The sequence below is a fragment of the Exophiala spinifera genome, assembly GCF_000836115.1.
Source record: "Exophiala spinifera strain CBS 89968 unplaced genomic scaffold supercont1.1, whole genome shotgun sequence".
NCBI classification, from domain to species: Eukaryota; Fungi; Ascomycota; class Eurotiomycetes; order Chaetothyriales; family Herpotrichiellaceae; genus Exophiala; species Exophiala spinifera.
In genome coordinates, this window is record NW_015622513.1 from 544,552 (window position 1) to 564,757 (window position 20,206).

A 20,206-nucleotide genomic window follows, 5' to 3' on the forward strand; every position below is an offset into this window, starting at 1 on the left:
GTAATGGGGTGTGGGAGACATAAAACCCCCTTTCAGTCGACTGAAACTCTCCTCATTCGATCAAAGGCTCGAGTCCATCGATCTTTGGCATGCCTGTCGCCGTACAACGATGCACGTACCTCGACATGAACTGCGCAAGGTGATCGGTTGTCCTTATACCCAGCCGTTGAGCCATGGGTCTGGCAACCCCAACGAACCACTGGTGGTCTTCCTCTCGTTGTGCCAGTTGTACACCCAGGCAAGCCATCCAGAACCTGAGCTCCTCGTCCTGGACATCCTCCTGCCGAGTTCCTTCGACGTCCTGACCCCAATGGGCCCTGAGCCGACTCACATCTGTGAAGGAGAACCTCGACGGATCCGAGACAGCTGCTGTCGGCCCTGAAGAGGCTGTTCTTGCAGCTCTAGTACTCTCCATGTCCGCTATCACGAGCAAGAAGACCTGGCTGAGACGTTTTGAAACCTCAGCGTAAATATTCGCTCCACCAGGAGATTCTGGGTCGTTCGACGGCAACGAGAGAAGTCGATGGGCAAGAGCATAGGCCCTTCGCGCGGACCATCTCTCTATCGGAGACTGCGAGAAATTGGTCACATGGCAGTACTGCACAACTTGAAACCACTGAACCACGTCGATGACCAATGTCCGGATGTCAGGTCTAAATCTGAACCCGTACTGCACCAGCGCTACTCCACTGGGAACGATACCACCCCTAGCCAGGCTTGGAAGGATAATGTCACGCATCTGCTCCCGCGGTAACAGCCCAGGATCCCAGTCAAGCGCAATGAATGGCGTATCCCCGCTACCGCCAGCACTCTGAAGGTCCCAGAGTCGATACAGCGCTCGGATGGGCGCGTCGAGATTGGCTATGCCGCCCAGCATCTGCACGAGGTTCGCGACCATATTGAGATGCGTCCTTGCACCTTCAAAGCTCGTGGTATATCGCTCGAAGGTGGAAAGAGCAAGCAGATCGAAGACCAACATTTGATCGGCTCGTGGCCCGGGCTGGATCTGGCCCGACAGATAGTGCCGCAGGTGTTGAAGGGCCTTGCTCATGCAGTATTCTGGAGCGTCGTTGCGGTCTAATCGGAGGTGTAGCACAAATTTGAAAAAGCCGCTGCTCGCCGCAAGGAGACAGTACATATGCATTCGATTCGCAAGACAGCCTTGGACAATGTGCGTGATTGTGTCAGTGATCGATTCCGGAGACACACCATCGTCCAGAGCTTGCAGATTCTGGAAGATGGACGGCAGCCACTCATTCACGGCATTATCGAAGGTTGTCTGCGACCACCATGCATCCTCGGGCGTTTCAAGGAATGGGAATGGGTTGTCGGGAGTGGTGCTAACCGTGGTGGTTAGGGGAACAGGAGAAGGTGCTGCCGAAGTCTCTGCAGAGCTGGTCTCTGAGAGATTGCCTGTTCTTCCCCAGCCGACAACGCTTTGTGCATGACTTGCTTGGTTCTGTGCGTTGTAAAGTCTCTGCTGTCGACGCAAAGCGGCCCGCCAGTGTCTGGCATGGCTGGTGATTGTCCGGAGCTCATCTCGTTCTTGTCGTGTCGCTGACAGCGTCTCCGATTCTGGAGTCCTATTAACCCAAAGCAAGTCTGGTGTACTGTTACTGCTAGTCCTTGCTCGTCCACGTCGTGATGACGACGATGACATTGCAGATAATCGCTGGCTAAACTGGATAGGTGAGAAATGTTCTTGCAACACTTCACCGCTGCCCTACGGGCAGAATATAGAGATCCATCGTCCATATCTATTCCGGCCAAGCACAGGTCGCCGACTGAGAGATATTCGGTGTAGGCATGATGCAGACACTTGGTGATAGTGCCATCATCACCGCTGTGAGCCGAGCAGAACCGGCTTCTATCGCTGTCATAGTCGACGGTGCACTGACGGCCAGCTCATGCTATTCCCTTTCAAGATCAGTACTCGCAGCCGCAGGCTGAGTGGCAAAGGGTCCTGAATATTTGTGTAAGCCTTTGCGGAAGCCTTTGCGGATGCACTTGCGGATGCACTTGCACACGCAAGGCAGATGGGCACGGCTAGGGATACTGGCACTTCCTGCTGGGCTTGAGTCAAGTCCACCAAACATTATCAAGAAGTTTGAAAATCGTTCAGCCTAATCGGATCAAAGCGCCCAGAGAAGCGCCACCCACCACGACCCGAAGACTACTTTGTCCTCCTGGACGACGCAAGTTTACCGCGTGGTAGCAGGAAAATCTCGCGAGAGCCTTTGAGGACAGGAAAGCCGTTAGCGAGGTAACGATCAAGCTTTGAGCCATTGCGGTACTGTCGGAAAGTATTTCAGTACGAGTGCAATCGCCATCAAAAGGCCGTTCCGAAGGTTAAATGTAGCCGCTCAGCCGAACCTTGGTGAGTGTCCGATGGGGTCACATCGCGCTCGTCTCCCCGTCTCACCAGAGATCGGTCCAGAAGACACATGGGAACTCTGCTGGAGATTGAAAATGCTCTCTATTATGAGAGCAACCAACTGGGATTTGCATGAGACGAGCTCAGCGATATAAGAAAGCCGCAGAATTGCGCACGATCGATCAAACCAGGGCACATGTCAAGATTCTAATGCACGATCAGGTGCATCTATCATACAGGGAGGAATCCGCCTCTGCCTGTGTCATTGGACCATCAATCGAATGGCGGATTCTCCATGGGTTCCGGTGCCTGGGAAATGATATGTCATCAACGACGACAGCCGTTTGAAAGTTTCGCGTCAAGGCCCCAGCTACCACTACAACTGGCCATAAAAGTGCTCGAAAAAAAAGCGGACGATTTGTGCGGGAAGACGGTTGAACCCTTTCGCGATTAGTGTGTTGTACGAGTAACCACAGTCTATTACTCGTGCTCGTACCTTACATAGTGCGACGGCGAGACTCGCACCAAGACAAGGGAATGATAGAAGTCGCCACCGATACATCCTGCGTGAAGGTCATTTGTGGACGTGAGAGATGGACTGTTCCTGGCGCATCTCGCGGCATCGAGATAGACGTCTCCGCCTGTAAGGTTTCCGGTCTGTTGGGAACGTGTGCATAGGGCTTGGTCTAGGCCCAAAAGGGTCGCGTGCATCTCTCTCTTTGATCGCCAAAGTTGTATCAGTTCAACTCACCCAGTGGTGCTTGACTCTTGAGAGCAAAGGATAGTAACCATCGGGAGAAAGGATCCGATGGACACCTCGCGTTGAGGAAAAGCGCGAAAGCGCGACCGTAGAACAAAAGTGCAAAAAATGACGCACTATGGCCGACGCAAAACCGAGATGACTATATTGAGTATAGGATCTTCGCGCAGTGGAATTTGTAACACACCCCGACGAGAACGCAACGCAATTGCAAATTGTTGATTTGAGTGCATGAATCAAGTCTGCCAGCAACAAGGACCTCGGACGGCTAACCGCGGCGAGAGCAGGACAAGACGGGGCTCAACTTGGTCCTGTGTACCCGTAAAGAACCGAGAACATCGCGACGATGACCCCCGAGAGTGTTAGTACCTAGAAGTAAGTGCGTGCATTTTGCTCACGAGGGTGCAAAGGAAGCATCAACACCTTCTCGCACATACTGTACAGTAATACAGTAGAATGGAAACCGCAGGTCGAACTCATGGTGATTGGTGGGAAAAGGCTTGCAGAGCCCCGGACAAGTATCCGACGTCGAATAAAGCCATATTGTATGGCATGCAACTCTCCACATCTCCACCAATTGCTGGAGGTTCATCGCAGGTTGCAGCGACCGTTGGGACCACGAGTATACGTCCTCACCAGGAAAACAGAACACGGACACAGCGGCTGCAAGATCTGCACGAGCACCGAAGCCTTTCTTTCCACCCGAGCAATAAACTATATCGAGGATGGCGTCCATCAAGGCGAATTGCCGCAAGGTGGTTTGCATTGGCAGAAACTATGCGTATGCATTCCAGCAACCATGGCCGTCGATGGGACTCACCAGGGAACGCTGACATGTTTGCAGCGACCACATCACTGAGCTAAACTCTGCCCGACCAGCACAGCCCTTCTTCTTCCTCAAGCCTCCCTCTTCCATCCTGCTGCCGAACAAAGGTCCAGTCATTCGCCCTCGCGGGGTCAACTTGCATCATGAAGTCGAACTCGGCCTGGTTATCGGAGAGACTCCCTCCCCAGAGGGGCTGAAGAACCTACAAGCTTCGGACTCCAAGATGCTGAGTTATATCAAAAGCTATTTCCTCGGTATCGATCTGACCGCCCGAAACGTACAAGACGAGGCGAAGAAGAAGGGTCTGCCCTGGAGCATCGCAAAAGGCTTCGACACGTTTCTGCCCATAAGCCATGAGATTCCCTTTGACCGGATACCCAATCCGCATGACGTGGTGCTTTGGCTCAGCGTCAACGGCACCATCAAGCAAAAGGACAATTCCAACTTGATGCTGTTCGATATCCCCAGGATGATGAGCGACATCAGCAAGGTCATGACGTTGGAAGAAGGCGACATCATCCTCACAGGCACTCCGAAGGGTGTTGGCCCGCTGGTCGGAGGCGATGTTGTTAAATGTGGCCTAGAGGCAGACGGTAGGGAAGTGGTCGAGGCCAGAATCGAGGTGCAAGTGGTAGACGACACCACCGAGGGAGCATACGAGTTCAAAGAGACGTGATCCTCCCCGTTCAGAACACATTTTAAAGCTGTCGATTGATTTGCGCAAAAGTTTTTGGACATGCTGTGCGCAGCTGTCTGCCCTATCTAGATTGAAACACAGCCAACGTTCTGAAACCCACCCATGGTCTGTTCTGAGGAAGTCCGGCCGGAGCTTTTCATACATGTCTCCCTGATATGCGAGCACGCCTCTTCTTCAGCCCTCGCTTGAGGTTGACAAGATCGGAATCTCTGGAGGTGGTGGCAAGGGAAGACGATGGGCGACACGCCTATGCTTGGTGACAGGCATTTCCTGCGCATTGTTGTGCTTGATGCGCTGTTCGTAGAGGTACCCTTCGTCACCGCTACTTTCGCTCGCAGCCCCTGTGAGTGCCCTTTTCTGCGGTACAAGTCGTGGGACGCAACTGATACCACCTCGAGGCTGCTTCGAATTACCTTTGGTTGGTTCTTGTTGGCATGATCTCTGCCCAACTCTCTCATTCTCCTTACACCCCGCAGGCGACTGTGCTTCCTCCATCCCATCATCTATCCCCTGGGCTCGAGTGACTGCAGGGTTGTGTCCCGCTATCGCCTTCGCATGTCCTGTGTCTTTTCCTCCCGATGCACGACCTGTCTTCGTGGATTCATGACCCCTACCCTGTTTTGGACCCGATGCTTTCTCCTTCAGGGCTTTGCGCTTTTGCGAGCTTGAAATTGACATGTTTTTTCGATAACTGTCACCCAGCACTTGCGACTCGCTCTTCGCTGGCTTCTCGGCGGCCTCCATCGCTGTTCGGTTGCCTTTCTCAATCAACCGCTGGCTCCGTCGCAGTGGCATCATTCGAGTGTCATTGTTTCCAGTTGGAACACGGCCGGGAGCATTTGAAGCCCTCTTTGCCGTCGATCTCTTCTTCTCCAGAAGCGGTCCCATCTTCTTGGAGTACCTGGCCGAGATCTCGGCGCTCGGAGCAAGAGTCGAACTTGGTGCCTCGGGAATCTGTGAGCTGATGTCTCCGAACGAGTCTACATTTTCCCAAGTCCAGCCTTTGAGTTCCAGCCATTGCCGGCATTGTTTTCTTTGCACTGTCTTGAATAGACCATCGGCAAATCTTCGCACGACCATCTCTTCAAAAGTAGCAGGCAAAGCTTGCACCAGGCTGTGGGCTCGGGAGTAGTAGTGCTCCCAGCTTTCGAATTTCTCCTGCGTGAGATTGTTGGCTCTGGTGAGTTCATTTGCGGGTGCTCGACACTCTGACAAGAAACTTAGCGAATCATTGTCGTCGACGCTGAGAATTCGGTGACCGGCATAGCTGACGGTATTGACATTTTCATCCAGATCCAGGTCAGAGGGAATCGAGGATTGGACTGCCGGTTTCGTAGCGGCGTCATGATGGGGATTCAAGGCGGGATTCGCGGATCTCTCTGGGAGGTACGTTCTCTGAGAATCGTGTACCTGAATGCCTGTATGCTCTTGGAGTAACGGGTTAGCCACTGCACCCATCCATGTCATGACAAGCGCTGTGCTTACCCTCAACGCTGTTGTTGACGCGGCTCACAGAATCCAGTGAAGCGTCAGGAGGTTGTATCGGGCCCGTCAAGAGATGGATGTGTTCAACGAGAGCAGCGTCCGCTTTGCTCTGAAGGCCAGTTTCGAGTCCCTCGAGCCGAGCATCGACGGTCTGGAAATGAGATTTCGAGGCTTCTGCGGCATGTTGAAACAGGGTCTCAATCCGGGAGAGTCTTTCCTCTAGCATTCTTCTCTCTGGCACGGTGTCCGCACAGTATCGTGCTACTTCACCCTCGTGTTTCGCCGTTTCTGCCTTGAGCATTTCCAGATCTCCACGTAGGCATCTGATCTGAGCGGCTTGCTCATCGGATCTTGCCTCGTACAGTTTGCGTAGAGATTGTGAACTTGCCCGATCGGCCTGATATCCTCGGACAATGATCTTGAGCTCTTTCACTTCGGCTCTGGTGCAGATGAGTTCGTCGTGGTACGCCTGCGTCTGCCTGTGAAGATGGGCATTCTCACGTCTCAACTGGTGGGCTCGGAGGAGATCGACTGCACAGCCGACTGTAGCTTTTCGATCAGATATCATCATCGGTGAAGCTTGGGAGATAGTACGCTCAATCGGTGGATATCAAGAAGATGTTCTGGACGTGTGGGAGAATAGCCAATGCACGGAACTGAGGTACAATACCACCTTGGAAAGGACACAAGAACGAACGTCGAGAAACACAGGAAATTTTTGACAATTTACTCAATTTGTCTACCAGTCTATCGCAGAAACAATTGTCCTCGTCCTTCGTGTCACATGAGAAATGCTATGAAGTGCATGCACTCTGTTGTGCAAGTCTGAGAGACGATAGCCAACGATTGCCAGCTAGCATATCAAGGAAAAAAGAACCAACGCCGGCGAAATCCACACCAGCAGCGACGAAAAGCCGTCAATTCTGGTATCATCGCGCTCGTATGCACATCGCATATTGATGATCCCATTTAACAAGTCGGAAAAAATTACATGACTTTTTTCGTGCTGCGACAACATTGAGCCAAGCAGTCGGAGGCAAGCTTCATCCCACTTTTCTCAAGCAGTCGCGTACAACCACCAAGCAACAAAACGCCTTCCACATGCTGGGAATGCATTTGGTCGAATTGCTGCGATCCAGAAAACCGTTTAGATGAGGTCAGCAACGTTCATTGGCATCTCTTCGATCTGAGTGCTGTAGAATTGCTCAATTTCTCTCATCATGCGCACATCATCGGCAGTAACGAAGTTGATAGCAACACCCTTTCGGCCGAAACGTCCACCACGACCGATACGGTGGATGTAGTTCTCACGGTTGGCTGGGAGATCGTAGTTGATGACCAGGGAGACTTGCTGGACATCAATACCACGGGCCAGAAGGTCGGTGGCAATGAGAACACGAGAGGAGCCGGAACGGAACTCCTTCATGATGACATCACGCTGAGCTTGCTCCATGTCACCGTGCATGGCTGACACAGTGAAGTCGCGAGCCGTCAGCTTGTCAGTAAGCCAGTCAACCTTTCTTCGGGTGTTGCAGAAGATGACGGCTTGAGTGATGGTGACAGTTTCGTAGAGATCAGAAAGAGTGTCCAGCTTCCATTCCTCCTTCTCAACAGCAATGTAGAATTGTTTGATACCCTCCAGGGTCAATTCGGCCTTCTTGACGAGAATGCGGACAGGGTCGCGCATGAATTTAGTGGTGACTTCGAGAACGTCTTGAGGCATAGTGGCGGAGAGAAGGACGACCTGGGTTGATTGAGGCAAGAGCTGGAAGATGTCGTAGATCTGCTCGGTAAAACCGCGAGAGAGCATTTCATCGGCTTCATCCAAGATGAACATCTTCATGTTGTCGGTCTTCAGCACGCGTCGCTGGATCATGTCCTGGACTCGGCCTGGAGTTCCAACAACGACCTGAGGGCCATCTTGAAGCGCCTTCATGTCTTCCCGAACATTGGTGCCACCAATGCAAGCGTGGCATTCGACGTTCATGAAGTCGCCGATAGCCACAACGACCTTTTGAATCTGCTGAGCAAGCTCACGGGTAGGAGCAAGGATCAGAGCCTGGCAGGCCTTGAGGTTGGTATCGATCTTTTGAAGACAAGAGATGGAGAAGGTAGCGGTCTTGCCAGTACCGGACTGGGCTTGGGCGATAACATCGGAACCCTTGATAACGGGCATGATGGCACGTTGCTGGATGGCGGATGGTCGTTCGAAACCATAGGCGTAGACACCTGAAAAATTTGATTAGCGCCGGTCGTCTCATTTGGTAGCATCATGGGAAATTGACATACCTCGTAGAAGCTCGGGCTTCAGGTTCATCGCATCGAATGAGTCGGTGACTTCATCGTAGTTGGACTCGATTTGGCCTAAATGTCACAAAAGTTAGCCCGTGTTCATCGTCGCAGTCAGATCAGGGGGTAACGGCCAGACATGAACGCCATCAGGTGGCGCTCCCGTCGGCATCACGCTTGGTTGATGGTAACGTACCTTCTGGGACCTCCTCAAGACCTTTGTCCGCCATGATTGCGAGAGAAGTCGTGGGATCACTGGCGACTGCGCCTGTGATCTGAAAGCGCGGGGTGAGAGTGGCGTGAGAAAGACTTAGGCGCTGCTGCGGCGTCTAAGTCGAAAAAACTGCTTTTGTCTTGCTTTCTAGGTCAAAGGATTCTCGATTGTGAGAATCCGGATGATCTAGAGTAAGTTGTGTGAAGTTGTGGTTGTGAAATGTATGTGATAGACGAAGATCAAATTTTTTTTGGATCTTGAGACTTTGCGCAGCCTTAAATACTGCCTTGGCAAAATGCACTAGGGGCGACCACAGCCACCCGAACCCCAAAGTGTTTGGCTGCTTTGCCCGACTCAGTCCAGCCTTGTCCACCATCTTCCACAGTGGCGAATGTCCTAGGGATTTTTGAGCCTCGAATCACAATAACCAGGGACTGTTCTGGCCGATGCTGGATTGCTCTCGCGTAATCTGTGATCAGCTACCTAGGTAGATTCGGGCTCTTCTCGTGTACCACTTCGACTCTAAGTCTGGCCTCGCCTGGACTCAGGACCAACGAATGATCTCTACCATAACTGTACAGCCGGACACAATCCCGGACGCACCAATTCCAGCTGAATACGATGTGTCAAAGGACCAACCGCAGATTCTAGAGGACTCATTGGCTTCGGAAGATGAGGCCGACCAGCATCCTCTTGGAGTGCGACCGGCAGGAAATGCCCTGACCTCGACGGAGAACGCTCAGAGACATATGGGGTTCTTTGGTCAGCTACCAGACAGCCTACTCTTGGTGCTATTGGAATTCCTGGACAACCCATCCCTAGTCTCTTTGGGCAGTACTTGTCGCGGCCTATATGCGTACTCGACGTTCGATCAATTATGGCGAGATCTCGCAATCAACGACCCTAGGGAGGACTTCGAGTGGCGCGGGAGTTGGAGAGCGTCGGTGAGACGACTTCCCACACCGCAGCTTGCGAGTGTGGACTGCCGACACCTGTACTCTGATGCATTGCATCGACCGTTTCTCTGTTCACAGATCTCGCTCAAACCCTATGTCTGCGGCATACCTAGACGCAACGAAATACCGAGGCTGAATGACTTGTCTGCCTTCGAATTCGACAGGGCATGGGTGGACAGGCCCTTCATTTTGACAGAACCCGTAAAGAAGTGGCAGGTCTATAATGAATGGGACCAGGATTTCCTGCTTGCCAGATACGGGAAGACCCCCTTTCGTGCAGAGGCTGTGGATTGGCCCTACGAGAGATATGCGGCATACATGGCCACGACAAAGGACGAAAGCCCGCTATACTTGTTTGACAGGGACTTCGTTGAGAAAATGAACCTGAAAGTGGATGCCGACGGCGCCTACCTCCCACCGGATGCCTTCCAAAGCGATTTATTCACGTTGCTCAGAGAACAAAGACCAGATCACCGATGGCTGATTATTGGACCGGAAAGGAGTGGAAGTACTTTTCACAAGGACCCCAATGCTACCAGTGCCTGGAATGCGATAATTCGTGGTTCGAAGTATTGGATCATGTTTCCTAGCGATGTGCTCCCTCCGGGTGTCTATATGAGCGAAGATCAAAGCGAGGTGACCTCGCCTCTCAGCATTGGAGAGTGGCTGTTAACTTTCCATGCCGAGGCGCGGAGCACCCCTGGCTGTCTAGAAGGCATCTGCCGAGAGGGAGAAGTCTTGCATGTCCCATCTGGATGGTGGCATCTTGTGGTCAATCTCAGTCCCGCCATCGCTATCACTCAAAATTTCGTCCCTCGAGCCCATCTTCGGTCCACAGTCAAATTCCTGCGGCACAAGCCTGATCAGGTCTCTGGTTTCAAGAACAACGTTGTCGACCCACACGCCCTCTTTATGGACCGCTTACGGCAGTCAGACCCTGATCTTGCGGCCTCTGTCGAAGAAACCAAAAAGAGGAAGTGGGAGGAACTGGTGCACGATCCAAGCCAGTCCAACCAAGACTCGGGTGGTTTTAGCTTCGGATTTGCCGACGATGTAGAGGAAGACATTCAATGAGGATGTCATGATGCATGTTTAATGACAGGCTACAGACTTGGTCGATGTTAAGCTGCGGCCGAAAACAATGTATCCAACAAATGCTCCGGCGGCGACAGCTAGCATTACCCAACCATTGTAGGTCATGAAGAGAAGCCTGTGACATCAGCCTCGTCTCTCGCCGACCAAGTTTGGAACTTACATGATGAAAAAGCTGTAAAACACTTGCACAGCATAAAGCAACCCTTTTATGATTGTTCCCTTCCGTTCCGCCGTCGCTTTCGAGTCTCTCCCTACGACGAGCAGTGAGCTTGATTCGTTCAATTGAGGTGATGCGCCTTGACAAGATCAGACACGTATATGGCAAGAATGAGGCTTGAAGGACGTACTGGTGCCACCCGTGCTGTAAGCAGCCATTTGAGCACTATGTTGCTGTTCGTATCGCCTGCTGATTTCGCGGACGCACTCGTAGCCCGCTGTCAAAAGGACGATGGCTAGGAGTGATACGACGAGGGAGAAAGTGCCAGTTACTCTCCACTGGCGAAAAATGATGCACAGGTTTTCCGAGGACCAAGTAAACAACATCTGTTCAAGTCAACATCACGCTGCTTGTCATCCATGGGACACTTGCATTCATAGAGCACTTTCCCCCCATGTCCATGTCTCCGTGATCCATACCGCCATGACCCATGCCAAAATGATTCATGATCGAGAACTCGGGTAGGTCGTCGCGCCTTAATATCTGAGTGAACAAGGAATCCTGGGAATTTAAGTTGTTCAGACGCAAGCCATAGCATGATCGTAAACATGTTGAACGAGGTTCCCGAGACGCGGCGCAGGGGCTTTGCACTTGATGCTCATATGCATCACCGTACGTACTTCACTGGATCTTTTCACTGTCTTGCGCAGTCTCGCTTCCCAGACTTTCGAGCAGCTACGCAGAACGAAATAAACATCCGCGATTGCCAGAAGACATCGCGCCGTGCCATGGCTGAGAATGTACCGCCAACTGGCACGGCAGCGAAGCCTGCCGCCAGTGGCGACAGACCTGGCCTTCCGTACTACGAGAAATTGAGACGTGATTTACGCGACACCTTACAGAAGAAACGTCTTCTAGATCGCAATATGGTAGGGTCGCTTGCGCTGTTCAGGCAAGGAGTGCTGACTCAATCAGACTGCCGTGGAAGACCAAATCTACCGTCAAGAGACTGCCTACCTCGAAGAAACATCGATCGCAGGAAACATTGTGAAGGGGTTCGACAACTACATTAAAGCATCTGCTGTGGCGGGGGCGGCGACATCTGCAGGAGGCACAATATCCGGGAGCGCAGCTGGAGGTGGACTAGGTGCTGGTCGAAGAAAGGCTGTGGTGAACGATTCAGACCGTGTCTTCTCCCGCAGCTCAGTCTCCTACATGCGCGATTCAGACTCCCCCAGTAGTTCTACAAGCACACCGAATCATGCTGGTACTCCAACAGGGAGTTTTACGAACGAGAAAGGCGGCGACAAGAAGAAGAAAAAGAACACGGCCACAAATGATGATGACGCCGACGGTCGGGCAACCAAGCGGCAGAAGATCGGATTTGGGGGTTCCAGAAAGGCTCAGGATGACTGACGACGTTATGGCGCTTTGGTGGTTCTATGGTAGTTTGAGGCGTCCGAGGCGTCAGTATAGGGACCGGAGCACTTGATTGACAGACTCAACGAAACCGCTTTGATTTAGCACGTTAACTACTCGTCCTGCGAAGAAACACTCTCACCCAATGTTGGAGAAACGTGATTCGACAGACGGTAGAAAGACGGCTGGCTGTCTGTACATGTTGGGTTTGCCCTTTTAGATGAATATTACCTCGGCAATGCTTGTGCCATCAACAATACGAGTATATTTAAGGGCGAACTGTCCATAAGTGTTCCATCATCTCTTCGCAAGACTACCGATGTTTCACAGGAACATCCTGACCAAGTCACACAGTCGGATTTGTCTGTCTTTTCTGTCCCGGAGGTGGATTTCGACACAGAGTCGTCGAGACATCATGGCACCCTTATCACCCACATCAGCCGTAAGTCTTATACTCTCACGGCTTGGTAGTATGATAACCTTTGACAGGCGGCTCTTGAACGATTAAGACAGTATAAGCCGCCAGAAACGGTATGGCCTTCAATGCCGTTGTCACGCAAAGCGGCTGTGCTGATCCTTCTGTTTGCCGATGCCTCTGGAGAATTAAGGGTTGTCATCACCATGCGAGCGAGTACCCTGAGTTCATACTCTGGACACGCGGCATTGCCAGGAGGAAAGGCCGAAGAAGGAGAGTCGGCATTCGAAGCTGCCAGACGGGAAACATCCGAAGAGATTGGTCTCCCCAGACGCGAGAGTGCACTGCCTCCTCCCTTCAGAGTTGAACACCTTTGTGAGATGCCTACAAATCTGGCCAAAACAGAACTCTTCGTCCGTCCCTGCGTGGCTTTCCTACACTCTTACGATCCCGAAACGGGACTCGATGCCAACGTCGCAGAGAAGCTCCTCCCCAGGCTAGATGCGAGAGAAGTGGCTGCTGTCTTCACTGCTCCATTTCGGAACTTTTTATACCATCAAGACCTACCTAATCAGGACAATCTCCCTGGTGATCCAGATGATTGGTACGAAGGTGCCTGGACCGACTGGCATCAGAACCAATGGCGTATGCACAATTTCTTTGTGCCGGTGACAAACCAAATTGTCTCGAAGCCGAAAAGAAACGAAGGGCAAAAGATCACTGCCGACCACTTGGAGAAACTATCTAGGTACCGAGTGTTCGGTATGACTGCAAGGATTTTAGTCGATGCAGCTCGCGTCGCTTATAACCAGGAACCAACATTCGAGCACAACAGTCATTTTGGCGATGAGGAGATGATAACCCGCCTTCGCAGAGTCGGACGATTGGGCGACATAAGAAGGCCAACGGATGAGCTCACCAAAGAAGACCTGGTCAAAGCCGCAAAGTTATGAAGGCTGCGTTGTGTTAACTGGAGTTGGCAGAACGCGGAAGTCGGTGGAATGTGGGCTGTTGAGCGCTCCGTCTCAGCCCAAAAATATCTTCCGCCATCATTCCTACGTTTTCAGACGATGAAACATTTGCCCTGGTGCGAATGAAGATGCTGTCTTCACTGCCGTGCGATCGCAAGGGAACAATGGGTGCTCTGGTGCCGCGGCCGAAACCGTACTTCTTTGTTTACGTTTTGCTGTATTGTTTCTGTATCGGCTATAGCCAGGCCAGAATGCGTTCGTCTTTTACATGAAGACCATGTCTCATTAAGAAGCGAACATCTGACTCGACAGCAAGGACTTGATTAGCGAAAGTCAGCATGATGCACGTTATCGGAGCTTCGAAACAATCATGGATTTATCTTCTCGACCTCCATCGGCACACCGCAGACTCGCGACACCTCCACCACCGTCAAAAGCACTCCTAGAGCTGCAGAGACAAGGTTTAGAACTAGCAGCCTCCCGATCTGAGAGCAGTTTGTACCTAGACGTGCGTCAGAATCGATCAGCAAAATCTACGCCTTCCGACCGAGACAAACCTCTACCTCTTGAGCCTTTCGAGAAACGGCGATCATCCAGTGTTTACAGCAATGATACAACAATTAGCAATATCATTCGCATGTATAATGGACAGCAGGAGTTGATCGACACTCCAACCCTGCCACGATTGCATCAACCACAAGCATATCGAGATACTATAGCTCCGCTGCTCATCAAACGGCTCAGTATCAGTAAACCACCATCACCCAACCCGCTAGAAACTCCCGGAGGGGGCGACAGCTCATCTACTGCTTCAGTAAAGCCAATACCTCTGTCACCAAACGATGGCCCGAAGAGCAACAAGACGGCGCCCACGTTTCTCGAGTTTTCGCGATCGCTTCGAGAGCGACGAAAAGAGTTGGACTCTGCCTTGTCTGCATCACCACCGGATCATCACCATCAAGTGGCGTATAACACCTTGGCGCTTCCTTCACCTTATGTGTCCTCGGTCGAGTTGTCCCTGTCTGTCTCCCATACACCACCGCTCCCCGACGCCATGTCCGGCAGCATATCGGATGTCAATGATTCTGATTTGCTTCCCCCTCCAGTGGAGTTTGGAGATTCGAGACTTCCTAGTCCTGTGTCCGACGACTGGGACAATCAGCCCTACACACGAAGTGTAAGCCCTGGAGATACTGGCATAGAGAGGTCACAACACGAGAGTCCTGAAAGCAGGTTGTCGAAGTCTTGGCTGGACGCAGAGTTTGTGCAGAGTCCTGTATCTGCGTCAAACCGGCCGTGGGAGCGGACAAGTCTGGCTCCGAAAATGCACTCGGGCGAGAGCAACTACGGAGACATTATTTCCGATTCTGCTGGCAAGGGCCCTACCATAATCGAGAATACTCAGCCCATGAGGGAGTCAGAACGTAATAGTGCGCGATCGAGCCTGCAGCAAGGTGTTTCGAATCTGTGGAGGGCGCTCTCTCTGTCCAGGCGAGGCGCGGCTTTGGAAGATTATCATGAAGAAGAAGAACCACCACGGCAAAGACAATTGGCGAAACCAGCAACACCTTACCAAGTTTATGGCGCAGAAATATGGTCGAAAAAGATGACAAAAAAGCAGAGGCAACAGCCGAAAATGCAGCGCACCCGCAAAGCAGACGTGTCTACCGACTTGGGCCAGGCCTATCAAAATGGTCAGAGTCAGTTTGTTGGCGTCATTGAGGGCGCAAGACGGAAGCTGACTAGACGGGCATCTCAGAAGCGGCGAAGGAAATTAAAGCAGAGTATTGTGCTGGTTGGACCAACACGCACAGCCAGCACGGTTTCCTTCGTGGGTGACAAAGAAGAATCTTGGATCTAGCACAGACCAGAGCTCCGCGACCCAAGGAAGACTCAAGACTTTTGCTTCAGCAAGGACTCATACAGTACCTCACAGGACGATAGAGAGAGAAATAGAAAAGTGAGGGAAGATTGCTATTTACCTACGAGTAGCTAGACTGCTTGATTAACTCTGCGTACCGTACCTTACAGCTCCATCTGCAGCAGGCTGACGCTAAGTCCAGATACGGAATAGCTTCTAATATGCTCAGCCCCGTCATCGATGCAGGTGCGACGAGTAATAACTTCACCCCGCATTTACGGAACAGCTGCCATGCAACAACAACTGCTCACCTCCAACTCGTACCGGACACCTGTATGTGTATCTCACCGTAGCTTTCAATCCTCCAACTCGACAAGTTGCTTGTTGCATTTGCCCTAAAGCAGGCTGTGTCGAATGATCTGACACGAGGATATTATCCTATCTCATACCATCCCCCAAGTCTCCTTTGAGAACTACCACCCTCTTCGTACCACCTTACAGCCCAGCCCGGTATACCACTCCGTAGCCATGGGAGGCGAGAGAGAACCTCGCCCGGCAGTATCGAAATACCCCATTCGCAGCGAGCGGCCTGTGGGAAAGAAGATTGAGAATATCTACACCGACCGGTGAGTTTCTTCCGAGAAGGATATCGTCTCCAGGAACATACTGACAGACCAAACAGTCTGAGACAATTCACTTCAGGCGGGCAATACCAGGATCAAAGCCTTCTCGCTAAACTCTACCACAATGTGTGCGACGATGACGAGCATGTAAAGCTCTCCGTTTATTCTCCGCCAGACTCTGCGCGGCCGACCTTCAAGGAGGCAACATCCCATGCTTTCAGGCCGACCCACCGAGGTGAATCCTTTGGTCCATCATGGTCCACTCATTGGTTTAAGATTGAACTCAAAGTCCCGAAACATATGTGCGATGGAGAGCATTTGGAATTTCATTGGGATGCGAACAATGAAGGCTTAGTATGGACACATGATGGAAACCCACTGCAAGGGTTAACTGGCGGCGGAGAACGCACAGAATGGATCCTTCCAGAGAGCTGGAGAGACGGCAAAGAGCATACCTTTTATATCGAGATGGCGTGTAATGGCATGTTCGGCAATGCTCCTGGAGGCGACAGCATTCAGCCTCCAGATCCCAATAGGTATTACACGCTATGGAAGGCACAGATTGTTGATGTCAACATTGCTGCTCGCCAGCTGTATGTGGACTTTTGGATTATTGGGGATGCCGCCAGAGAATTCCCAGGCGACAGCTGGGAGAAACACGAAGCACTTCAAGTATGCAACCAAATCATGGACGCTTTCATTGCTGGCAATGGGTCTCCAGAGTCGATCGAAGAAGGGCGGGGGATCGCACAAAAATACATTGGAAAGAATGTTGATTCTTCCAAGGTCTATGATTCGGACGAGAAGAGCATCGTGTATGCTATCGGGCATTGCCACATTGACACGTGCTGGCTTTGGCCCTGGGCGGAGACGAAGCGTAAAGTGGCCAGAAGCTGGTCGAATCAATGTGATCTGATGGACCGATATCCAGAGCACAGGTTTGCTTGCAGTCAGGCCCAGCAGTATAAGTGGCTGAAACAGTACTACCCTTACGTCTTCGACAGAGTCAAATCAAAGGTGAAAGAGGGGAAGTTTCAACCTATTGGTGGCAGCTGGGTCGAACACGACACAAACATGCCCAGTGGCGAGTCACTGGTCAGACAGTTTCTTTACGGTCAGCGGTTTTTTGAGAGCAATTTCGGTGAGAGATGCCAGACGTTCTGGTTACCAGATACTTTTGGTTATTCAAGTCAGTTGCCTCAGCTGTGTCGCCTCGCGGGGATGTCACGTTTCTTTACTCAAAAGTTGAGCTGGAATAACATCAACAATTTCCCGCACACTACCTTCAACTGGGTAAGCTTGGACGGCAGCCAAGTCATCTGTCATATGGCGCCAAGCGAGACCTATACTGCAAATGCCCATTTTGGCGATGTCAGACGCAGTGTGACGCAGCACAAGAGTATGAATGAAGACAATACATCGCTCCTCGTCTTTGGAAAAGGAGATGGCGGTGGCGGCCCGACAAGAGAGATGCTTGAAAAGCTACGAAGATGTCGTGGGCTTAGTGACACTACTGGCCTCTTGCCTCGCGTTCAAATGGGAAAATCTGTTGACGATTTCTTCGCGAATCTCGAGAAAAAGGTTGCGAATGGCACCCAGTTCGTCACTTGGTATGGCGAATTGTACTTTGAACTACATCGTGGGACTTATACGACACAAGCCAACAACAAGCTAAACAACCGCAAGCAAGAAATCATGTTGCACGATATCGAGTACCTTGCAACATTAGCCAGCTTGAAGAGCAAGAGCTACAAATATCCCAAGAAGGAGATTGACGAGATGTGGGAAAATGTTCTCCTCTGCCAGTTCCACGACTGCTTGCCTGGAAGCTCGATAGAGATGTGCTATGATGACTCGGACGCCCTTTATGCACACAATGCAAAGCTGGGTGCAAAGGTGAAAGAAGAGGCGCTCACAGTGCTCGGCTTGTCTCAACACCTGAAACCTAATGTTGAGCTTGCCGCGGTGAACACCGCGCCCTGGAAACGGTCCGAACTAGTGCATATTCCACTGGCGCAGACAAAGTCTCAAGAAAAGAAATACATCTTTGTTTCGGGCGGACAGGGAATCGCCAAGACCCACACGGCCTCGGCCATCCAGTCTACGGCCTCGATAGAAGAGGTCACGAAGGGAGTCTTCGTGATGAAGAACAGCAAATTCCAGGTCAGAGTAGAAGCGGGCGTGATTACATCGTTGATCGACCTCAAAGCGGACCGCGAGGTCATTGCCAAGGGTGGCAAAGCAAACCAGTTGGTGATTTTCGATGACAAGCCGCTCTATTGGCAGGCATGGGATGTTGAGGTTTTCCACCTCGAGTCTAGAAAGGAACTGGAGTCAGAGGCCTCCGAAATCGTTGAAGAAGGGCCTTACCGCGTCAGTGTGGCTACCAAGACACAGGTCAGCAAAGACAGCTGGGTGAAGACAACGATCAGCCTCGATGCGTGTGAGGGCGATGGCGAAACCGGCTATGTCTCTGTCGACGCGGAAGTCGAATGGCGCGAGACCATGAAGTTCCTCAAGGTAGAATTCCCAGTTGATGTGGTCAATACCGAAGCAAGCTACGAGACACAGTATGGCATTATTCGACGCCCAACGCACTACAACACAAGGTAGGTGCCTCTCTCTTTTTTTGTATTGGCATCGCTAACGCAGGTATAGTTGGGACATGGCCAAATTTGAAGTTTGCTGCCACAAGTTTGCCGACTTGTCGGAGGCCGACTATGGTGTCTCAATCTTGAACGACTCAAAGTATGGATTCGCAACATGTGGAAATCTCATGCGATTGTCTTTGATCCGTGCACCCAAAGCCCCGGATGCACATGCTGACATGGGACGCCACCACATCAAGTGGGCCATCATGCCTCACCATGGTGCCCTGAGCGCGAATACTGTGCGTGCAGCGTACAACTTCAATCATCCCCTGAAACTGGTCTCAGTGGTGGACGACAGGACCAAGGAACTCTTCAACGCAATTAACCTGATCGGTGCCAAGTCGCTGGTGCTGGACTGTATCAAGCGTGGCGAGGATGACGAAGATGTGTCTCGCGGAGAGCTCACTCAACGGCCGGGACAGAGTGTTATATTGAGAATATACGAGAGCATGGGTGGCAAGAGCAGGGGGACGATTGAGACCACTCTGCCGGTCAAGAAAGTCTACAAGACCAATGTGCTCGAAGATGACTTGGAGAGCCTGACCGTGTCTGGTAAGAACAAGATCAGTATCAACATCGAGTTGAGACCGTTTGAGGTGGCAACCTTCCGGCTCCAGCTCTAGGGAAGACCGTGAACATGGCGGCAGTCTGCTGGTGGTGGAAACTACGAAAAGAAGCCAAAAGTATGGACTGTAAAGAATGTCTAGAAATCCGCTTTGGACGGGGGTTTTGGGTGTTGTTGGTAGCATATTGGCTATAGAGAAACACAGTTGACATGCAATACCGATTCCTGTAGAACGAAACACTCTCAAGGAAGACGTTCGTGGTGCCAGGTATCGTTGCCGAAATCCCAAGTCGACAATAGCCTGGTTGAGGGTGTGATGGCTCTGGGTGGCCGAGTGCAATTCATGAAAAGCCAAAACGTCGAGACAGCCACAGCCGAAGAGCCGAGTCTCCTTTTCAGTATCTCGTCTCGGTAGCACGATGCGTGTCGTATCGAGCAGGCGATTTCAATCATCGGAAGAGCCCTTGAGAGACGCCACCCGTTTGGCTCGATTTCGTTAAGCGAATCAACAACCAATTTACGCGCCACGATGCGCCCGAAGTATGCGCCAGGGATTTTCCTGAAGGACAAAAAAGTACGGAGGACGGGGTGGCTTCTAGCCAAAAGTACGGGTGACGAGTGAGTGGAAGCAGTGTCGTACTAAGCAGATAATTGCCAGCTGTTTGAAACAGGGAGTTTTGTGACTTCTCCTATACCGAGTGGGCGTCTGCAGACCACTGGCCTGCAGTACTGCTACTGACAGACTGTACTGTACGTACAAAAAGTATCAGTCAATTCTTGCTCTGTTCTCATACCGGCCAGCGAGCCACTAATCACCATCCACCCTTCCTCCGCTCGCCGACCATGTT

The 20,206-nt window shown here is 51.7% G+C and overlaps 9 protein-coding genes across 9 annotated transcripts; 6 read left to right on the forward strand and 3 right to left on the reverse strand.

The window, feature by feature from the left end:
• Window positions 1-52: 52 nt before the first annotated feature.
• PV08_00198 (uncharacterized protein) lies at window positions 53-1,660 on the reverse strand (the record flags this gene model as incomplete). Its single annotated transcript, XM_016374565.1, has 1 exon — window positions 53-1,660. One exon carries the CDS (start codon window positions 1,658-1,660, stop codon window positions 53-55), a length of 1,608 nt encoding a protein of 535 aa, XP_016239841.1.
• Window positions 1,661-3,859: 2,199 nt separating this feature from the next.
• On the forward strand, window positions 3,860-4,636 carry PV08_00199 (uncharacterized protein; the record flags this gene model as incomplete). The annotated part of the gene is made up of 2 exons (XM_016374566.1): window positions 3,860-3,915; window positions 3,979-4,636. The coding sequence occupies 2 exons, from the start codon at window positions 3,860-3,862 to the stop codon at window positions 4,634-4,636; spliced, it is 714 nt and encodes a 237-aa protein (XP_016239842.1).
• A 195-nt stretch (window positions 4,637-4,831) lies between these two features.
• Window positions 4,832-6,710, reverse strand: PV08_00200 (uncharacterized protein; the record flags this gene model as incomplete). Its single annotated transcript, XM_016374567.1, has 2 exons — window positions 4,832-6,105; window positions 6,143-6,710. 2 exons carry the CDS (start codon window positions 6,708-6,710, stop codon window positions 4,832-4,834), a joined length of 1,842 nt encoding a protein of 613 aa, XP_016239843.1.
• Window positions 6,711-7,289: 579 nt separating this feature from the next.
• Window positions 7,290-8,661, reverse strand: PV08_00201 (ATP-dependent RNA helicase eIF4A; the record flags this gene model as incomplete). Its single annotated transcript, XM_016374568.1, has 3 exons — window positions 7,290-8,371; window positions 8,432-8,506; window positions 8,628-8,661. 3 exons carry the CDS (start codon window positions 8,659-8,661, stop codon window positions 7,290-7,292), a joined length of 1,191 nt encoding a protein of 396 aa, XP_016239844.1.
• Window positions 8,662-9,202: 541 nt separating this feature from the next.
• PV08_00202 (uncharacterized protein) lies at window positions 9,203-10,675 on the forward strand (the record flags this gene model as incomplete). Its single annotated transcript, XM_016374569.1, has 1 exon — window positions 9,203-10,675. The coding sequence occupies one exon, from the start codon at window positions 9,203-9,205 to the stop codon at window positions 10,673-10,675; it is 1,473 nt and encodes a 490-aa protein (XP_016239845.1).
• A 966-nt stretch (window positions 10,676-11,641) lies between these two features.
• PV08_00203 (uncharacterized protein) lies at window positions 11,642-12,269 on the forward strand (the record flags this gene model as incomplete). The annotated part of the gene is made up of 2 exons (XM_016374570.1): window positions 11,642-11,782; window positions 11,829-12,269. 2 exons carry the CDS (start codon window positions 11,642-11,644, stop codon window positions 12,267-12,269), a joined length of 582 nt encoding a protein of 193 aa, XP_016239846.1.
• Window positions 12,270-12,687: 418 nt separating this feature from the next.
• On the forward strand, window positions 12,688-13,640 carry PV08_00204 (uncharacterized protein; the record flags this gene model as incomplete). Its single annotated transcript, XM_016374571.1, has 2 exons — window positions 12,688-12,714; window positions 12,762-13,640. 2 exons carry the CDS (start codon window positions 12,688-12,690, stop codon window positions 13,638-13,640), a joined length of 906 nt encoding a protein of 301 aa, XP_016239847.1.
• A 388-nt stretch (window positions 13,641-14,028) lies between these two features.
• On the forward strand, window positions 14,029-15,519 carry PV08_00205 (uncharacterized protein; the record flags this gene model as incomplete). The annotated part of the gene is made up of 1 exon (XM_016374572.1): window positions 14,029-15,519. One exon carries the CDS (start codon window positions 14,029-14,031, stop codon window positions 15,517-15,519), a length of 1,491 nt encoding a protein of 496 aa, XP_016239848.1.
• Window positions 15,520-16,047: 528 nt separating this feature from the next.
• Window positions 16,048-19,416, forward strand: PV08_00206 (uncharacterized protein; the record flags this gene model as incomplete). Its single annotated transcript, XM_016374573.1, has 3 exons — window positions 16,048-16,145; window positions 16,202-18,751; window positions 18,801-19,416. 3 exons carry the CDS (start codon window positions 16,048-16,050, stop codon window positions 19,414-19,416), a joined length of 3,264 nt encoding a protein of 1,087 aa, XP_016239849.1.
• Between the last annotated feature and the right edge of the window lie 790 nt (window positions 19,417-20,206).